The sequence below is a fragment of the Podarcis filfolensis genome (assembly GCF_964270895.1).
Source record: "Podarcis filfolensis genome assembly, chromosome: 1".
Taxonomy (NCBI): Eukaryota; Metazoa; Chordata; class Lepidosauria; order Squamata; family Lacertidae; genus Podarcis; species Podarcis filfolensis.
In genome coordinates, this window is record NC_139604.1 from 15,671,668 (window position 1) to 15,692,568 (window position 20,901).

General features: G+C 46.2%; 2 protein-coding genes across 7 annotated transcripts in view; one reads left to right on the forward strand and one right to left on the reverse strand.

Moving 5' to 3' along the window:
* The window catches only part of SLC39A10 (solute carrier family 39 member 10), a 57,738-nt gene extending 51,972 nt beyond the window's left edge, over positions 1–5,766 (forward strand). For all 6 annotated transcript variants that reach the window (XM_083628350.1, XM_083628352.1, XM_083628349.1 and 3 more), the window contains one exon: positions 2,280–5,766. In XM_083628350.1, the coding sequence (XP_083484476.1) occupies positions 2,280–2,438 (159 nt within the window). In that variant the 3' untranslated portion in view covers positions 2,439–5,766. The remainder of the gene's footprint in view (positions 1–2,279) is intronic.
* A 108-nt stretch (positions 5,767–5,874) lies between these two features.
* The window catches only part of DNAH7 (dynein axonemal heavy chain 7), a 149,559-nt gene continuing 134,532 nt past the window's right edge, over positions 5,875–20,901 (reverse strand). Inside the window, exons 55-64 of the mRNA XM_083625443.1 lie at positions 20,380–20,541; positions 19,450–19,650; positions 16,617–16,778; positions 15,779–15,964; positions 14,955–15,092; positions 13,379–13,609; positions 10,359–10,511; positions 7,886–8,063; positions 6,826–6,929; positions 5,875–6,149 (exon numbers count right to left, since the gene is read on the reverse strand). Of these exons, the coding sequence (XP_083481569.1) occupies positions 5,943–6,149; positions 6,826–6,929; positions 7,886–8,063; positions 10,359–10,511; positions 13,379–13,609; positions 14,955–15,092; positions 15,779–15,964; positions 16,617–16,778; positions 19,450–19,650; positions 20,380–20,541 (1,722 nt within the window). The 3' untranslated portion in view covers positions 5,875–5,942. The remainder of the gene's footprint in view (positions 6,150–6,825; positions 6,930–7,885; positions 8,064–10,358; positions 10,512–13,378; positions 13,610–14,954; positions 15,093–15,778; positions 15,965–16,616; positions 16,779–19,449; positions 19,651–20,379; positions 20,542–20,901) is intronic.

The window sequence follows — 20,901 nt, forward strand, 5'->3', positions numbered from 1 at the left end:
GAAGGTCCAAAACCTTAGGTTGCGTGGAGGAAACCACACTGCTTCAGTGACTCCCAAGACAGAGGAGATTGGGTGCTGTCAGGGGTAGAGCTGGGCAACATATTGGCAAATGGCCTGAAACCGGTATGGCGTTCAGATCACAATGCCGGTTTCAGACATTTTGAGTTGGCAATACAGTCGTACCTCGGAAGTTGAACGGAATCCGTTCCGGAAGTACGTTTGACTTCCGAAATGTTTGAAAACCAAATCGCAGCTTCCGATTGGCTGCAGGAAGTTCCTGCAGCCAATCGGAAGCCCCGCCAGACGTTTGGCTTCCAAAAATAGTTTCCAAACCGGAACAGTCACTTCCGGGTTTGCGACGTTCGGGAACCAAAATGTTTGAGAACTAAGCTGTTAGGAAACCAAGGTGCGACTATACACCCCACCAACTCAAGTTGCCTCCAAAGGTGCAGGCAGATAGTCAGAGCCTGAGAAAGTTCAGGGCAAGTTCTGGCTTGGGCTCCATCTGCCTGCCTGCCTGCACCTTTGAAGAAGGCCAACCCTCCAGCACGTTTGAACTTCAGCAACATGGGGGTCGCTCAGCAGAGGGGTGGGAGGCTCCATGCCCCCCAGCTGAGCAGTTTAACAAAACCCTGATGTCCCTCTGGCTCATGCAAGCTGGAGAGGTATTGGAGCTTGCTCAGCTGGGTGGCAGGAGGCTTCACACGCCCCCCCCCCAGCTGATCAGTTTAATGAAGCCCCCGCCAGCTGGAGTGGTATGGGGCTTGGGCTGGGAGGAAGAAGAGTCAAGATACATTCCAGGCATCATGATATATCAGCATATCACGGTATTTAGCTGGCGCTGTTGGGACGCGGGTGGCGCTGTGGGTTAAACCACAGAGCCTAGGACTTGCCGATCAGAAGGTCGGCAGTTCGAATCCCCGCGACGGGGTGAGCTCCCGTTGCTCGGTCCCTGCTCCTGCCAACCTAGCAGTTCGAAAGCACGTCAAAGTGCAAGTAGATAAATAGGTACCACTCCGGCGGGAAGGTAAACGGCGTTTCCGTGCGCTGCTCTGGTTCGCCAGAAGTGGCTTAGTCATGCTGGCCACATGACGCGGAAGTTGTACGCCGGCTCCCTCGGCCAATAAAGCGAGATAAGCGCCGCAACCCCAGTGTCGGCCACGACTGGACCTAATGGTCAGGGGTCCCATTACCTTTACATTACAATGTTGAAAACCAGATATCGCCCCCAGCCCTAGTGAGGGGATGCTCTTGCAGGGCCCTGGGTGTTCACACATTATCCAAGCCACATGAAAACAAGGTGCTCTGCAACATCTCCTGTACTGCCAGCACAATAGGAGTAGGACCTTTTGGAGTTTTGTGTGTAAGTAAGTTTGCCCCGATAGAACAACCTGAAGAGGTGCAGTAGAATTGACTGGTGCCTGTGTAAAACAGGCCATAGGATTGTACATGTGCCCCCCCAAAGCAAATTCCCTCTTACTCCCCCTTTACCTGTGGAGAAAAGGGAAGTCATTGCAGGGAGAATGCATGCATACTCCCATTATGTCTGCACCAGCCTAGTATGTGGCTCACATGCTTTGAGGTTTGCATTGCTGCTTTTGAAGTGTTGCGCCTACGTAACAGGAAACAGTGGAACAGGCCATTATGGTATAGGCCAGAAAATAAGTTGATAGGGAAAGCTTTTGAATGTAATCCATTCCAGAAGATCGTTCGACTTCCAAAATGTTCGAAAACCGAGGTGCAAAGGGCGGTCTGCAAATTTAATTAAGAAACGCTCGGCGGAAGCCGTTCGACTTCTGAGGCATGTTCGAAAACGGAAGCATTTACTTCCGGGTTTTCGGCGTTTGAAAACCGAAATGTTCGACTTTCGAGACATTTGAAAACCGAGGCACCGAGCTGATTAGTTGGTGACATAAATGCTCTGCTTGGCAGGAATAAGACAAACCTCTTAACAAGTGTAAACCATAAAAGGGGATGGAAACAACTGGAATTTTAAGGTGTCCTGTAACAAGGAGGTTTTAACAAGATGAAGGGTTGGTGCAGACATAACGGGGGGTGGGCCATGATTCAGCATTTTCCATAGCCATGATTCAGGAAGTCCCACTTCCTGCCTTAGAGAAGAATATAAAAAACCATGGTTCCAGCTAATTGGGTCCTCCACTCTAAGCAGTTTAAACAACCCTTAGCTTAGGGAGGAAGCAGGAGCACATAATCCTCTGACGACCTCCATCCCTCTATCCTCTTTGACTTTAAAGAGCCATACTTTTCCTTCCTTTCAGCTTCCAGAAATGCTTCACGGGGACGGAGACGACGAAGAGCACGGCTACTGTCCCGTGGGGCAGTTCATCCTCCAGAATTTAGGTCTTCTCATGGGATTTGCCATTATGTTGGTGATTGCCCTTTACGAAGACAAAATAGTGTTGGACATCCAGTTTTGACCATTTCCATTACTCTGCTGTGGTTAGCGACGACGTTACTGTATGGCTTCAAGTCTGCACTGTTGTACTGTATGCACATTTGTCCCCAGGCAAAGCAGTGGCACGAGCTGCTTCACAAGTAACAGTATTCTGGTGTCTGCATAAACAAGCTCCTGTTTTTTTTAGCTCAAACAAACAGGCAAAAAACAAAAAATGATTGAATGCAGCTCAGCTTCCCAAAGGTAAGATGTAGACTTTTAATCGGGCAGTGTTGGAAGCAGGAAACATAAATGTCATGCGCAAGATGCTATTAGCAAGTGTGTTGTTTTCCCAGTTTGCCACTGCAATGTGCAGCAGAAGTCGGATCCCTTGCTGACAAAAAGCCTTTCAGGTTATACTTGAGCAAATGTTGAATAGCCAGTCCAAGAGTTACATGTCATTGTCATTCTCTACAGCTGGCCCCTGGGCCTCGTTGCAACGTTTTGAGTTGATTCCTCCCACCTCTCTCTCTCTCTCTCTCTCTCTCTCTCTCTCTCTCACACACACACACACACACACACACACACACACACAGTCTGGGAATGCATGACTAGAGAGCATTCTAGGTGGAGTGCGTTTATTAAAAACATCATTTAAAAAAAACAACGTTTCAGGCATGCTGTTCAGGGGTTGCCTTAGGGCAGTATGAGCAGTGCACTGTTCCATGACCCTTGCATTTGCTCCAGGCCTTGTTTCCCAGTAATGTCCGCTGTTTTGCACTGTGCTGAATGGTTGGTGACCAAAGTGAAACCGTGTATTCGTCTGGGTCAGGCACTTCTGTTTACTGGTCCTTGCCAATCCCCTAGTCGGTACGATGTCTCAAGAAGACGTTCTTGCTTGCAATCGCTGCCATGCACTCCCTTAGCCCAGCAATGTTGTTTTGCGGCTCCTTTGGGAAAGAAGACTGCAAATCCACAAATCTGTCGCCTTGTATGTCGGCCACACAACGCGGTACTTTAGACCTTTCGAAACCCAAGGAAGCAAATCTTTGCATTGGGAGCCTTGGGGGCTCTGTTTCCACAATAGGGCTGAGTAGACAGGTGTTGGGTATTTGATGTTGGCTCATAGGTATTTGTTAGCAAAAATGCTGAATGGTTAATGCTGCTTGTGGACTCTTTCTCGACCTTTTGCTGCAGTAGCGTACAGAATGTGTAGCAGTGCTACTTGAAACCTGAACTACTGAGCGGTTTTCTGCTTTGAACGTCTCCCTTCCCTCTTAATGATACGCCTGCATTGGATTTTTTTCAGTCATGGCAGCCAAATTCTATCTCACCTTCAAAAAAATAATAATACACGGAGCTGAGAAGTGCTGATTCAAGGATCACAGCAGTGGCCCTTTGAGGCAGTCTTGGTAACTGTTTACATAATCCCCCAGAACTCTTTTGAATGTATTCCTTTAATGCCTTGCCACCTGAGCTCAGGAGCACCTGCTGAAAGTTGGGCGTCTTGCTCAGTGTGGGCCAACGTTTGGCATATGCTGTGCTGGCATTGTTTTGATTTTTTGTTTGTTTTCGGCACCTTAGGTTAGGGGTGGGGCTGCTCCTGCGTTGCTGCTGCAACGTGGCTCTTTTCGTAAGGTGGGAACCCGAAAGGCCAGCCCCAATCGACTTCCCATCACAGACACGCCACCGCCTTGAGAGCTGGAGGAAGGTGGTTGAATTTTGACCACTTCCACCACGGCTGCGGGAACTGCAGCGGGAGCCACTCTGCAGAAGTAACGTAAGGAGGCGCCCTTGTAGCAAAGCAGCTGTATTGTTGACTTGGTGCTGTGTGCGGACCGATTGGACAGGCTCAGCCAAAAAAAAAAAGCCTTAACCTGCAGAAATCAGCTTTAATATTTGATTGTTTAGTGCCAAGCAGCATGTCTTGCCAGGTACGGATTGGTCCGTCTCCTCCGAGCTCTGATACTGGGCACTTGGGAGATGTGGAAGTCCTTTTCCACTCTGATGTGACAATAATAGAGTCTTAACGGCCGTAAGGAAACACGGCAGTTGTTGGGTTTTCTTACAGCATGCTGCTCGGTCTTTGTTCATCTTGGTCTCTCTCTAGAAGCAAAGCTGGACACAGCCTGACTTTTGGAGAGTCGGGAGTTTTTGTCCTTCTGCCCGAGTGGAGGAACTTGGTCGGCAAACTTTTAATGGCCTTCATTCCAAGTGAAAGTGCGCCTTTACTTTCTGACTCTTCCACTTAATTTATCCAGTCATTCCTTTTCGTGTGACCACCGTTAACTACTTGGCTTCATGTTGGGTGACTTTTGTCCAGCGGCTTTTCGTTTTTGTGTTAGCCCAAGAGCGAGGCTGATCCTTCCGTTGTAATCAATGGGATTTTACACTCTTTTTTTTCTCTCTGGCTCGGAACTTGGATGTCATTTTAATTAAAACCTGCCAAGTTGAAATAAAGGGTCGTGGCATTGCTGAAGTGAGATTTTAGTCAGGAAAAATGGGATAAGGGGGGGGGGGTTAAGGTTTATTTTTGTAATTATGAATAAAGCTTTCTCTACTTCAGGTACAGCCTTTTCTTGATTTTCGCTGGCATGTGCTGTAGCGTAATGTTGCCTACCTAGGGAAGCAAAAAAGTAAATTAGTGCTCTGTAATAGTATTTTTGGGTTGGGTTTGCTTTTTTTTTTTTTTTTTTTGAAAGAGAAAACACGCAGGTCACGTGGAGAAGTGATAGGATTTGTATTTTCCTTCAGAATGGGTGATCCTCTGCATTTGCTTACATGTGCATGTTACCACTTTGTGAAGAGCAGCCCAGCAGCCATGGCTTCTCCTGTTTTTCCCGAGTATTGAATTCCCAGGACATTTTTGGAACGCGAATGCTTTTAAAAGTCACAATTGGGACAATCGGGATTCCGCTACATTTCTACCTGGCTTCTCCATTCCGTTCTGCTGGAGTCCAGTCTCATTTAAACGTGTACTTGTTGGAGGACATAAATGTTACGTGTCTCTTACGATGCTGTCACTGTGTGACATCCCCATGTTGATCGCACTGCACTCAAACCAGCTGTGATTATTGCTTAGAAAAAATGCTGTAGGTGTCCTAGGATGCAGTGTGACTTTTTTTTATTTCCTTATAGTTGAAACAATGTGATTATGGTCCTGAAAAAAATACTGAGATATCAGCTACTCTTTTTTTTGGGGGGGGGTGTTTTTTGTTATAACAAAATCCATTTTTAAAAAAATAATAAATGCAAAGCTGGAAATGATGACATGCTGTTTTTGTTTATTGTCAACAGTGTTGTTGTGTTCATCTTATGTACGTTCCTTAGCCATAAGGAGCGTAAGAAAATAAAATTATTGAACAAGCAAACATGGTGGGGTTGGTTTTTTTCCAAGCTCTCTTAAAAAAAACTTATTTATTTTTACAAACTCAAAAAGGTACAAATCGGATTTAAAAGTTTCTGAAAACTTGGCTACCTTTTTAAAGAAGGTAGCCATTAGAATTATACAAAGAAGGGAAAGTGGTAGTCGGATCTGAAACCTGGGTTACGAGTTAAGCTGGCAGAGAAGTGCCACCCCCCGTCCAATCCAATGGGCCTCTGGCTCGTCCGACGGAAGAATCATTGCAATCACAAAATTGGTGGAGTGGCCTGTGGTGGAGAGCGTTCCTCTTCTCTCACTTGTCTTGTACACGGGAGCTATGTAACTGGGTCTTTCCGGTATATCTGATCTTTTACAAGGCTTTAGCCACATCTGTAGCAAAGAAAGAGTGAAGAATGTCTCTTTATCAAGGCAGGGGAGAAAGCATTAGTTCTTGTGGCTTCTTCCCCCATACAGAAACAGCTCCAGAAATTCACCTAGTGACTCAGGCCTGCTCAGAATGACTGCTAAACTCTTTCTGTGGAATGCAGGCATTCTTCTGGACTGCTCTGTTCAAATATGAACCAGAAGAAGGAGACAGTCGTGCTGCTACAGCACAATTTCTAGAATTGCAGGTGGGGAGGTCACTATGTGCAAGTTCAACATTAAATTAGGTTACAGATAGGTAGCCGTGTTGGTCTGCCATAGTCAAAACAAAAAAAAAATTTCCTTCCAGTAGCACCTTAAAGACCAACTAAGTTAGTTAGCATACCAAGAACTAACTTAGTTGGTCTTTAAGGTGCTACTGGAAGGGAAAAATTTTTTTTGATTAAATTAGGTGTGTGTATGTGTTAATTATTGTGGGTTTAATGCCACAATGCATTTTCTGACCTCTCAGAGACCATTTGTTTCAGTGGCCTCAAGTTGCAAAACACAGTAGCATATTATTGGGTGTGTTAATAAGCCCCTCACAGCCTGGTTCTATACACAATGAGTATATAAGTGTGTGTGGGAACACAGCCTTAATAAAGCTACAAGGCTCTTAACTGATGATTCTATAAATGCTCACCACTGGCATAGTATCATACAGGATTTTGGGATGAGATTCCCCCAGCCTCTTTTTCTTCCTGTTCCAGCGAGCTCCATCCAGGAACAATCCGTGAATGAAGACTCCTTATTTATTTAGAAAGAAACACGACAAAGCACATTGGTTATAGACACCATGCGCATGAAATGGCAAAGGAAGGCACATGTTTTAAACAGACTGTAGGCTTGATAATAAGGTGTGAGCAGGAAATACTCTTCAAAGAACCCATGAATAGGTTCCTCGCCTTGTGTTGCTCCAACAATCAAAATAGTAAGAAACAATTTTGAGTATTATCTACACATGAATGGAAGCAGAAACAAGTTGCAGCTTCCCGCTGGGTGTACAGGTCTAATTACATGCAAAAATTTACACATGCAAAAGGCTCATTGTGAATTAAGATCTACACATAGTGGCTTGAAAATTCTGTGGATAAAACAAATGGCACATGAAAAGGCCACTAGAATTCTTGAGCCGCAGACTACGTCTATACAGTCGTACCCTGGATCCTGAACACCTTGCGAGTCAAATGTTTTGGCTCCTGAACACCACAAACCCGGAAGTGAGTGTTCCAGTTTGTGAACGTTCTTTGGAACCTGAACGTCTGACGCGACTTCTGCAGCTTCCAATTGGCTGCAGGAGTTTCCTGCAGCCAATCGGAAGCCGCGCCTTGGTTTCCGAACGTTTTGGAAGTCAAAAAGACTTCCAGAATGAATTCCATTCAACTTCCAAGGTATCACTATAGTTGTCAGGCCATCAAAGAGTTGGCCTATTTTATCACTTCTTGCCGCGGATGCAGTTTCTGAATATTATTTTCTTCAAGCACAAAGGGCACGGAGACCTGTGTTCAAATTCCCTGCTCAGTCATCAAGCTCCCTAGGCAATGTAGGACGAGTAACATCACCGGTCTACTGTTTCATAAAACGTATTTCCCAAATACAACTCGGCCTTCTGCATCCAGCTACCATGATGAAGGGCAGGATACAAAGGTGATAAACCGCCCCCCAAATTCTAGTGTGGTTAAAGAATATACGGTTGCATTCACCATCTTCAGGCGCGTGCTTGTACTCCTTGTCTTCCAAGACTTCGTAGTCAAAGCCTAGCAGGTCTATTGGGATTGTGTATTTCCTGGCAAAATTCTGCTGGGCGCCGGTTAAGAAGGCTTGCGTGAAGAAAAACCCAGAAAGCCAAAACATCGGAGGGGTTCCATTCTCGTACCACGTCTGTAGCAACAGCAAGAAGAGAGAGGGTGGGAATTGAGCTTTATATTGCAGCATTAAGAACGCACAGGGCAGGAACCTAGGGTGTTTTGACTCCAATGCTACTACTGCACAGAGGCTTTTAATACAAGTTGTACTACCCCCTGGCTCAATAGGGAATGTGATATGTGCAGCAGGGAAATCAGCAGAAGTCGGCGGAGCAGGAGACCTGCTAGCTCCATGTGTGATTCCCACCAACAAAATCCTGATAGTTGAAGGAGACCCTCCCCTTTTATACGGGCACATGGGTCTGTAGAAAGTTACAGGCCCTTTCAGAATTTGCTGCAAACACAATCAGCATGACACAGAGGTTGCAATTAATTGCCTTGCTCTCTTTAAAAAGGCTACAAACATTTTAGATTTACCGTATTTTTCGCTCTATAGGACGCACTTTTCCCCCTCCAAAAATGAAGGGGAAATGTGTGTGCGTCCTATGGGGCGAATGCAGGCTTTCGCTGAAGCCTGGAGAGCGAGAGGGGTTGGTACGCACCGACCCCTCTCGCTCTCCAGGCTTCAGGAAGCTATCCACAAGCCTTGGGAACCCGGTGCGACTTCCCGCCAGGCTCCCAAGGCTTGCGGACAGCAGCCTGCAGCCCGAAACCCGGGGAGCGCAGCGGAGCACACCCCGGGCTTTGGGCAGCTCTCCACAAGCCTTGGGAGCCCGGCTTGCGGATAGCAGCCTGTTCTGGGGGCTGGGATTGGGGAAAGCGCGCCTGGGGGGGGGGAATAATTTTTTTTCTTTATTACCCCCCCAAAAAAAAGACTAGGTGCGCCCTATGGGCCGGTGCGCCCTATAGCGCGAAAAATACGGTATTTCCTGTCATATTTAGATTTATTTCCTGTCATATATTCCATGCCGGGGAACTAGTTTGTGAAGAATGCTGGTAATTGTAGCTCTGAGAGGAATAAAATGAAGTTCCCATGATACTTGGAGGGTGTGTGTGTTTTAAATGTAAAGGTGTATATGCAGCCCTCGGACTCTTATTTAACGCCCTCTGTGGTCTCTGGTATTTTTCCTTTTGGGAAGGAAATGTGAATTAGAACCTGACAAGCTATTTTCAAGCATATGTAGGTTGGTCTTCTGCACTTGTGGATTTTATACTGCAGCCATACATGTAACAGAAAGTCTGCAGCTCATGCCCTGATCCACTTGGCTAAACACTTTCCTTCACTGCAATCTCCTCTCTCCCCCAGCACGTTTCCTGGCCCCAAAACCAGCTAGCTAACTACCGTATTTTTCGCTCTATTAGATGCACCGGACGATTGGACGTACCTAGATTTTAGGGGAGGAAAACAGGAAATAAGAAAGGAACGCAAAGCATCCTGAGCTAAGAGGGAGCGCTCCTCCATCTTCGCTCAGGAGGCTTTGCGGGGCTACCCCTGAAGCCAGGAGAGCAAGCGGGATCGGTGCGCACCGATCCCACTTGCCCTCCTGGCTTCAGCGAAAGCAAGCCTGATGGCTTCCCTCCCACAAGAGCCACGTGCTCTTTAAGGGAGCGCGGCTCTTGGGGGCTTTTCTGGGAGGTGGGGGAAGGGACAGAGCCGCACGCTCTGTCCCTTCACCCACCTCCCGCAAAAGCCAGGAATAGCCGCACGAAGCCTCCTCAGGGCAGCGGGATGAAGGCTCCCCGCTCCCCTGCGAAGGTTTGGCGTGGCTAAGCCAGAAGCTAGAACAGCCAACGGGATCCCGCTCGCTGTCCCGGCTTCTTCTTTAGTCGCGCGTAGCCTCTCCCGGGCAAAGGGAGCCTTCATCGCCTGCCTGTGAGAGGCAGCGCATGGCTAAGGCTCCCCCAAGAGCCGCACTGCCTTTAAAGAGCATGCGGAGTGTGTGTGCGGCTCTTGGGGGCTTTTTCCCGAGGAGGGAGAAGGGCAGCCCCCCTCCCTCCTCGGGAAAAGCCCCCAAGAGTCACACACACACTCCGCATGCTCTTTAAAGCGAGCGCTGACAGAGCCTCCCACCTGCACTCGCTCCATAAGACGCACACACATTTCCCCTTTTTAGGAGGGGAAAAGTGCGTCTTACAGAGCGAAAAATACGGTACCTTGCAAAACATTTAATATACAGCAACCAGCTTAATGTGCAGACCCAACAAAACCTACCTGCATTTCTTAGCATATGAACTGGTGACCAAACTGCCGTAAAACAACACAACTGCATGTATTGAGGAGCAGAGGCCCACATAACGTGTGCAACTGTCATTTAGAATCAAGACAGAAAATCAACATCCCAACACGTTGAGTTGTTTCTGATGGGCTCACCTGCAAGAACTTCAGTCTGGTAAGAAAATCATTCACATAGCTGCCGAGTGGTTTGAGGCTCGGGTAGGACTTACTCATCCACATGCCTGGGATTTTGCCCTTCAACATGCTATTTACCACCTCTTCCAGTTCCGCAGACATCACAACCAGACCCTGGTTGAGATAAGGAGACGGGGAAAAGACATATTAGTGGACCCAACTTTGTGTCTTCAGTTATTTTTATCATGCAGTTTTTCAACTGTTATCAACAAGCTTCCTCCGGTCTCGATGGGTTTAGCCTCCGTTTCAGCTGCAACTACTCAGTGTTGTCAAGTTGGAAACCACGTGATCTGTCTCAGTTATAAGCTTCCACTCCTGTATTTGAGTCGGCAGGAATTCCAAATATGCATTAGTGAGTGGGTTTGCAGAGGAGAAGTGGCTCATCCTTGTACCAGCCTGTTTCATTCCTGTGCTAGCCTTGGAAGAAGGAAAAGCCTTCCCCCGTGACCAGCATGGAAACGCTGTGAGCTTGCAAAGGATGGGCAGTGAAGCATCTATCATCTGCCAGTCCACTTGGTCAAAGGCATTTTTTTACTAGCCTCCTAAGGGGCTACAGGCTTCCCCTGCTCTCTGGGCCAGCATGGAAACAGAGCAGTAGATGACAGCTATACCACACGTTTCAAGCTTATGACTTCCCCCAAAGAATTCTGAGAACTGTAGTTTAATGGTGCTGGGAATTTTAGCTCCGAGGGACAAAATGCCGAACCTAAGATTCTTTGGAGAAAGCCATGTGCATTAAATGTATATTACGGGTGTGACCCTTGTATATTAGCAGGCTAGTAGTTTTATGTCCTTATTTACATGGCCAGTTTGAATTTATGCGATCTGATCACAATATTGCACCAATATGCGGGAATCCCTGGGCCTGTCAGTGGGGTTGGGATGTTGGTGCTTAGCACTGCCCTTCTCTTAGCCTCTGTCTGCCCCCTCCCACTCCCTCAACAAGCAATGGGACAGTTTAGTCTATTCAGCCCGTCAGTTTTGCAAGTGTTTGTAAGTCTGTTCTGTCTCCCTGCATATTCCACAATTTTTAAAAAAAGGCTGCATGAAAGCATTCATTTTTGAATGCTTTGTACCCTAAAATACACACACTGCACAGAAGCTAATTTAAGGGACAAGGGCGATGAGCTCCAGTATCTTCACTTCCAGCCATCTTCACCCCCTTGACCCCAATTTTGGTATATTCTTTCAGCCAAGAATAGTATTGCAAAAATCAGAGACGTGCAAAAACTGAAGAATTAACTTTCTTTTCTGTGCATTAGTGAAGAAGCCGAAATAAGACCAGTCTGCATAACACTGCACCAAAAATTTACTTTTGCATGTATACTCTCAGCAATGTGCTGGTGCCAAGAGCCTGTCCAACTGCTGTTGTTTTCATTTTGTAGGTGGACCTCTGGTTTGGGATGCTGTCCTAAAAATACCAAGGACTGTGACTCTTCAAAAAGCAGGATCAGCTTTGCATTCTCTTTCTCATTTATAGATCGGCAGCAATACATTAGGCAGCACCCCACATGAGGAACAAAGTGTGGGATATTTACAGTGCAGACAAACCAACAACGCATGTTTGCTAGACAGGCACATGATGGGAGCTGAAGTCCTCAGAGTTTTTTCCTGCATGTTTCCTAGAAAGAACTCAAGAGACACTCCCTCTGTGCCCTGTCCAGGGGGTGTGTGTGTGTGCTAGGAATTTCCTCTTTGGTCTTTTGCCTCATTCCAGCAATGTGGGAACATGGGCTAAGGCAGGGCCACAGCCCAGACTCCATTTTAAACTGGACTAAAGTACGTCTTTGTAACTGGATTACTATTTTAAGCCTGCTGGAACAAAGCTGCTGTATCTTCAGCAAGTACAGTTGTACCTTGGTTCTCGAACACCTTGGCTGGCACTCGTACATTTTGGCTCTCGAACGCTGAAAATCTGGAAGTAAGTGTTCTGGTTTTCAAACGTTTTTCGGAAGCCGAACGTCTGACGCAGCTTCCGCTTGAGTGCAGGAAGCTCCTGCAGCCCATCAGAAGCCACGCCTTGGTTTTCGAACGGTTTCAGGAGTCGAACGGGCTTCCAGAATGGATTACGTTCAAGAACCAAGATACTGCTGTATTCTGAACGAGTAAATGTCATCTTAGCCTTTTGCAAGACTGTGTGATTATTGTTAAAAGGGGGAAATACCAGGAACATCCAAGTCTCCCTTAAAGCATCCTGGATTGCTAAAACTAGCCTAAGATTCCCCTTTTAAGCTGCAAAGGGATGCACTCTGCTGAACTCACAAACGTAAGGAAGGGAAGATAATATCTAACAAATACATCCTCTATATATATAACCTAATATCCTAATATCCTAATATATATAACACCATTCTTGAAATATATACATTGGCTTCCAGCACGTTTCAGAGCACAACTCAAAATGTTGGTGCTGACATTTAAAGCCCTAAACGGCCTCGGTCCAGTATACCTGAAGGAGCGTCTCCACCTCCATCGTTCTGCCCGGACACTGAGGTCCAGCGCTGAGGACCTTCTGGCGGTTCCCTCACTGCGAGAAGCCAAGTTACAGGGAACCAGGCAGAGGGCCTTCTCGATAGTGGTGCCCGCCCTGTGGAAGGCCCTCCCATCAGATGTCAAAGAAATAAACAACCATCTGACATTTAAAAGACATCTGAAGGCAGTCCTGTTTAGGGAAGTTTTTAATGACTGATGTTTTAATGTATTTTTAATCTTTTGTTAGAAGCCGCCGAGAGTGGCTGGGGAAACCCAGCCAGATGGGCGGGGTATAAATAATAAATTATCATCATCATCATCATCATCCTCTCTGAGCATCTATGAACATCCCTACACAAATAGCAGTTAAAAGCAAAGCTTGCAAATGGAGATAATGCCACAGCCAAAAAGAGCAATTTGGCAAGTTCCGGCAGCGACATGGGAGCTGACAGCCACTCTTGCCAGGGTGCTCCAAGTCAACAGGCCTCCTTCTCAAAAGGTCCCCTCACCTTGATTGCTTTCTGGATGTTGATGCAGGATTCTCGAATGGTTTGCAGCAATTTGTTAAATCTCCCCATCTCTTGGACCAGCACGGTGTTCATGCTCTGCGTGTAGGTGGTCGGGTATCTCCTCATGGCGGCTTCGATGTGGAAGTCGGCGGGGAGTTTACTTTGGATGTCGCTCGCCACCTCGCGAACAACTTGATCAGATGATTTGGCACCGGCACCTGATGCGCGAGACTGTTTTTATTTTGGGGGGGAAAGGTGTGGTTGATTAAACATTGCATAAACCCAAGCAACAGCGTAGTTTGGCCCACAAAACTTCCATTCTGGGTGTATACTGGTCAGAATGTGGCCTTATTTTATTTCATTTAAAATATATTTTTATTAAAGATTTCTTAGTTTACAAAAATACGTTGCGTTTTCTGCAGATCAGTTTCATTTGTGAGACATTAGTGTTACAGTGTTAGGTTAGGAAGGAAAGGGGGAAAGGGGAATGGCAAGTGGGGTGGGGTGGGGTAGCAATTCTTCTATTCTACTTAGTGTATGTGTGGGGTTTTGTGTCAGCGTCACTTGTGTGGGTTCTCTTACAATTTGCTTGCTGTATTTTCTTGGCGGTGACAGAGGTTGGCCTAGAGTGTGGTTGGTTGTCTTTGGCTGGCTGTAGTGATATTTGTTTTGTGTGTGTGTGTGTGTGTGTGTGTGTGTTTTTCTGGATAACCCAGTTTCCAATGTGTTCACCAGCTAATACATTTCTGTAGACATCAAAATAACGCGGCCTCATTTTGATGTCTACAGAAATTAGCTGGTGGATCCATTAGAAACTGGGCCTGCAGCCATCTTTGGTGACTCTTCCTGGGGAGGCTAACTCTATTCCTGGGATGAGGAACAAGATCCAGCTGGCAGGAAAAATATTCCGGGACATGGTAGGGAATGTGAAACCTGCGTGCGCACACGCACACACACAAACATCTTCATCTATCTTTTCCTCTCTTGCACAGAAAATTAACTGAGGACTAGATCTCAATTAATTGGACTGGATACAATTATGTTTCCTTTCCAACTCCTCAGGGCAAAGTTCAGACTGAATAAGAAATTTAGGTCTGAGAAACAATGGGGGGGGGGTTGATGTCCCCTTCCCCAGCACCATGGCCCCAATCCAGCACCCTATTAGATCCTGATTGTAGATTTCCTGCATCTCGTTTAGTTATGCCCTAATACTTAGAAGGGGAAAATACATACAAAAGCACACCTTTGCTAAATTATTATTTATGTCAAGCTAGTTTTCGAAAGCATCCGGGAACTTTATGCACTCTCAACAGTTGCAACACTCAGAAAATGGATTAGATGTTATGTTCTGGAATCAATACGGGGTGTTAGAAAACTTTAAAATATTCAGCCAGTAATATACTTGAATTCTTCTCGAGCCACACCATTAAGTGACAGTGAATACATTAATATTCCAGTGAGTAGTAATGTGAAGAAAGGAAGATCAGATTCTCTGTATTGAAAACGTTGTCCGAAAAATCCAATAAATAATAAGTAGGCAGTAACTTCAATGCTCCAAATATGAAAACAAACACACCTGCGTGAGAAGAATGTTATCAAACAACAACTGCGTTTCGGATTGATCCTTTGTGATATCGGCGTTGGCGTTCATCCCAAAGATCTCAGGTGCAGGGTTCAATGGAAGGGTCTTTGTGTATTCAATGTAGCTTACATACTGAAAAAAATATCAGGGGTCAGAATTGATCAGTGGCTTGAACCTGGCCATTCTCTGTTGACATCTTTCCAATTTCCAATTCAGTTCTCCACAATTTGCAGAGAATAATAATAATAAACAACACATTATTGCATGCAGTTTAGACCAATACATATATTTATATTTTCCCTAATATAATGCTTTTTCTTCTTTTTTGCTGGATCAGGCCAGGGCTCACAGAAAGCCCAAAAGCAGGATCTGAGCACATTGCAGAGAATAAAAAAAAATAAAAAATAACACATTATTGCATGCAGTTTAGACCAACGCATATCTTTATATTTTCCCTAACACAGAGCGTTTTTTGCTGGATCGGGCCAGAGCCCATGGAAAACCCACAAGCAGGATCTGAGCGCAAGTATATGTGGGATATTCATTTTTGTATGCACTGGTTGGTTGGAGAACTGCACTGCAAAATTCGGAAGGGCACCTGCGTTTTGGTTTGTGACTGGGTCCAGGTGTGTGAACTGTCTCTTCTTAAAACAGAAACAAATTTAATTCATCTCCCATTCCTGCTCTGCACTGTAGAGCTCGCCCAGATTTCTTGCCACTGTCTCAGAAGAAGATTAGCATTTTGATTCCTCCTCTTCTTTGAGCGGGGATCAAGCAGGGGAACTTCCTGCTGCATCGCGCCCCACTAAGGTGCTTACCTCTCCTTCAGGAGGAGCATAATAAAGGCCGCTGGAATCAAACTTGTAATCAGGATTTGTAACAATGATCGGGTTGTAGAACTTGTTCAAAATACTGCGCAGCGTCCGCCGATCCCAGTCATCGGTGACCCGGCCTCCGTAATTGCATTCGCCCGTCATGTAGCGGATGGCATCAAAGGGCAACTCCTGAAACGTACAAAGCAAAAGCTCATCTGTGACTCCTCCCTACTCTCCCAACATGCTAGCATGTTTGGTTAACAGAAGAAAAGTTCATAGCTCGACTCACTGCGTGTTTGTCTAAGCAAAAATGCTCCACAGGTATGTCCTATGCAATTGTGTTGCAAGTATCAGCAGCTACACTATTCAGCGAGCACTGATCCTTGGCATGAATCTTCTGTTGAAAAATATCGGGTATGTACCTTTTTTATATATTCTGTTTTGTATAGTCTGCTTTATTATACAATCTCACCACCCTGAGATTAAGAGTCTCATGCTCTACCAACTGAGCTAAGACAGGGTCTTAGGGACATTATGGGATTTAATCATGTCAGTCGGCAGCAATAAGTTCCCAGAGTAGTGCTGGTGAGTTATCTCCCCCATCCACTGAAATTCACATGCATGCAAAAGAAATTCACACGTCTCTCCCATACACCCAGCAAAGAAACCCAGTGGGCTGTTAGAGGAGAGAAGCCCACTCCTCTCCTCTGGTCAGCACAGGATCCGCAGAGCTTCAGAGCCCTCTTTTGCCGCCCCCCCAGCAGGCTAGTAAAGATTTTGCAGGCTAGCAAAATGGAGGCTTATTTATAAAGCTGGCAAACCCTTTTGATCTTTGCGGTACCTCGTATTGATTGAGGAACATGTTCAGTTGCTGAACGCTGATCCGCAGGTCAGTCTCGTTGAACTCGTAAGGAATATTCCAGCCCAGGGGTCCGAATTTTCGCCTCTCTTGGACCAACGCGTGAAAGAAACAGAGGCCGTACAAAAGTTTCTTGAACTCACTCTAAAATAGTAAAAAATAATAATAACAGGGGGTGGGGGGACAGCATCTGATTCATTGAGAACTTTCCTCTTTCTCACGATTCTCAGCTGTATGACCAAAAGATCTCCCGTGATTATTTACTTTTATTACTCGTGTCTTTATACCAGTCACTTTCTCCAAGGAGACTGAAGTAGAAGCTGAGATCTGGTTCTTATTGGATAGTGCCTCCTCGCAACGCGTTACACGAAATTTGGGAAGTTTAGATGGCCATACCGGCATCAGATCTTCACCATGAATTTCCGCCCATTCTCTGGGTTGTCTTCAACAATGTCTTTGCTTGAACAGAATGACTTCTGCTTTGCCCAATGGGACTCCCTCTCTCCCCCCCCCCCCCGGTATACCCATTGCAGCCACCCTAAAAATAATCTGCTCTGGGGGTTTCCCCAACCCTCCAGGGGAAATTTGGGGAGGGAGGGAAGTTCTGTGGCACGTGTGAGGCCATTCCATGTTACTACATTTACATCCCAGTTTTTTAAATGTTTTTAGATATGCTGTAAGCCACCCAGAGTGGCTAGGGAAACCGAGCCAGATGGGCAGGGTATAAATAAAATAATAATAATAATAATAATAATAATAATAATAATAATAATAACCCTTTCCTCCCCCTGTAATCCTCAAACAACCCTGTGAGGTACGTTAGGCTGGGTGACTGTGACTGGCCCAAGGTCACCCAGTGAGCTTCATAAGCAAGTGGGGATTTGAACCCAAGTGCTCTAACCACTATGCTACACTGGCTCTCAACTCACTGAGTAGTGGTGTCTAGCTGAGGAAAAGTAATACCCGGAGGTAAGCCATGGGCGGGTGGAGGAAGGCTCAGCACACCTCTCTGGTACGCCTTTTCTAGCTGTAAAAACCAGTCCTACATAACTGAGGCTGGCCCATGTCTGCTGCCTTGGGTAGTTTGAGCATCTTTATGACATTGTACAGAAATAAAGCAAATAGAAAATATATTAACCAGCAGTCTCAGTCATTTCACATAGCAAATGGGCAGACCCAACATCCTAGTTTGTGCAGCAGTCAAACTGATCTACATCTTAAGTACCATTTCTCAAAGATACAGCATTTTTCGCTCTATAAGACGCACCAGACCATAAGACGCACCTAGTTTTTGGAGGAGGAAAACAAGAAAAAAAACATTTTGAATCCCAGAAGCCAGAACAGCAAGAGGGATCTATGCACAGCAAAAGCAATGAACGCATTTCCCCTTACTTTTTAGGAGGGAAAAAGTGCATCTTATAGAGCAAAAAATACGGTAGTTTCCAACAGTGATGTGCTAGGGGGACTAGGCTAGTCCCCTAAATGTTTCCCTGACACCAAAGCCCGGGAAGTTTCTGCCCTGTTTAGGGAGGGAGGCACGGTGCTCTGACAGGGTCCAAGAGCCCTCCCACCACCTTCTCAATGTCCATCCAGCTTTGGGAAGGAGAAAGGAGGGCTCCAGCCTCCTGTCAAGAGACCTGGTGCCTCCTTCGCAAAGCCTAGGAAGTTCCTGTTCGGTTTAAGGAAGGAGGCACGATGCTCTCACACACGACATCACAACATCACATGCACAATGTTGCCGCTGTCCACCTGCCCCCAATCGCCCTTGCCTCTGGACCTAACTGTTCCCCTATTAAAAAAATTCATTGCATGCCACTGGCTACCAAGAAAGGGTGCCTACAGTGTGCAGCTGCCCCTAAAATCTGTCCAGAAGAAAGCAGAGCCACAGGACCATTTAAGCCAACCATTCAATCCAGATCTCCCAGGATACTTTGATGAATTGCAGCAGGTCATCGGATGATATCAGAGGTGCTCGGAGAAAGAATGGGCCCAAATAAAAGGTTTGGGGCTTTGGAAAATGCCGCACAATGCCTTCCTTTTTGACCAACTATGGCACAACATTACCATGCTAAAACGCCATCTGGCTCCTCCTTTCCTGCATCTTTTCTCTTCCTGCTCAAAAGCAACGATCTGGGTGAGGTCCCCCCCCAATCTAAAAAGTTTTAGGGATTTGTTTTTTTAATTGCCAGGAAAGCAGAAAAGGATCATAGCCTCGGTTTAAGCGCAACCGTCTCCGGTTCTTAATTACGACACCTATCATGGAAATTATCTTGGGTCAAGCACATCCGCTCTCCGAAACCTAATTATGAAAACAGCAGGTGGCTCCCTAGTTTGAGCTGTTATTCTAAAGGAAGTGTTTATGAGCGCCATCCATCAACCCATACGGCCATTTTAGCTCCCCCAGTTCTATGGAGCCAGCATTTTAATGCCTGCGATTAAAGATTTGATTCTCAGCAGTGCACGGCTCAGCTATTCTTTTGCAACAGGAATTTCTCCCCTGCCTTGCAGATTTGTGTCACGAAAACTACTTCCTCCCGACTTTTTAAATGGGAAGCTATATTATTAATGGCACCACCGCCAAAGCTTGGCGGAGACGGAATGAAGCTTGGCGGTAAAATAAAAATAAAATTTTAATAAAATCCTCTATTACTGCATCCCGGGAGCTGGTAATCAACTGCCGACTTCAGTGCAGAGAAGGAGGGCTATTTCGCTCGGCGGGTTTTAAACCAGCGAACACAAAAAACAACTGCCAGGGTCTGTTTCAGCTGCTTTACGAGGAGGAGGAGGAAACCAGGCTAATAAGGAAGGTACTAACAGGCCTTTTGCAGCTGTTAAAAAACTCTGGGTCGGAGATGGGGTCCATCAGATAGGAACGGATCACATTCGCCCGCAAGCCTTTGGGGGCCTCGTTGGTCATTTTCACTCCATTCTGAAGCACAGACACAGGGAAGTTGGGTGATGGGTAACTCGTGAGCCAAAGGCGGAAATCAGGGTGCGTTGTGTCCGGATTTAGTTCCTAGAAGGGGAAAATATTCTGTGTAAGGACTCAGTGAGGATGGAAGCTGAGGTTTCAGGTGCGTCAAAACCTTTCTCGCAAAGGCCTCTGCATCTTTCAAACACACCCTGGCCTCTGCGTGAGTTTTACAAAAGGAAATTGCGAAACCTCTTGATCAATGGTTGTGCTAAGCTCGTTTTGATTTCAAAACATTTGGAATCTCTTCTTGGGTCAAACAGTTCTCTAAGCTGGGTCTTCCGTTCCAGACACAGGCACTCTATTGTGGATGTGGAGCTCTCCAGCATAACATGGCTGCCCAATTTGTCCCAAGAGAGGGGATGAACCAGCACTAATGTTCCTTTGTAGGCAAGAGTTTGCTACCTCTATTGAAGTGAACCAGCACTTCCTTGCATACCCCAAAAGTGTGTGTGCCTGTGCGCCTTCACATGCACACCTCTATAAGTGAATATTTGGAATGGCAAATATCCCCCCCCCCCAATTGAACCACAGTGCCCAGATTCCCAGCTTTCACCTGAAATCAAAAAGTATTTGTAGAACGTAAGATATGTGGCAAAACAGGCAAGCACCATTCTCGTTTATTTATTTTTCTATGTGACAAACCAGCCTGCTCCCTCCCTTGCCTGCCCGCTCCCAGGAGAAGTTCCTGCAGGAACCCAGGAGCCCTAGCATCCCATTGGTACTGAAAGGTTGACATCAGGTGTCGTAGTGACTACTGACAGCATTTGCTACCTCGCAGACTTTTTCCAGGGTCGGCATCCACGATGTTGCCAGGTGGCAGTTCTGCAGGACTGCCCATGTTCCTTCCTTCACCGCCTTCTCAATCATGCGCATGGCGATGGGGCCTTGGCCTTGGCCCAGCGACAAAGAGGTCAACTTTGAAGCCCCGAAGCCCTGCACATACAAAACGTTCAATGAGTGAGGGGCAGGGAATAATACTGTCGCTGTAACACAAGAACGGCTACAATTCCACAACTGCTGAAGAGAGTATCTGAAATATACTCAGAGTCGAGAGTGGATTTCATGCTCTTTATTCAGCTCATAGTGGTAAGAAGGAATGGAATTTCCCCCAAAGTATCTGCTTTATATGCATTATTTACACAATGGGCTGCACGTGATTGGCTAATTCCGGAATTCTCCTGTAGGCCAATCAGGTTGTGGATTCACTTCCATCTGGAGCTGGATTGGGTGGCTCCTGCAGACCAATCATACTGCTGCATTTTGGATCCTATTCAACTCAGTACATAACAGTAT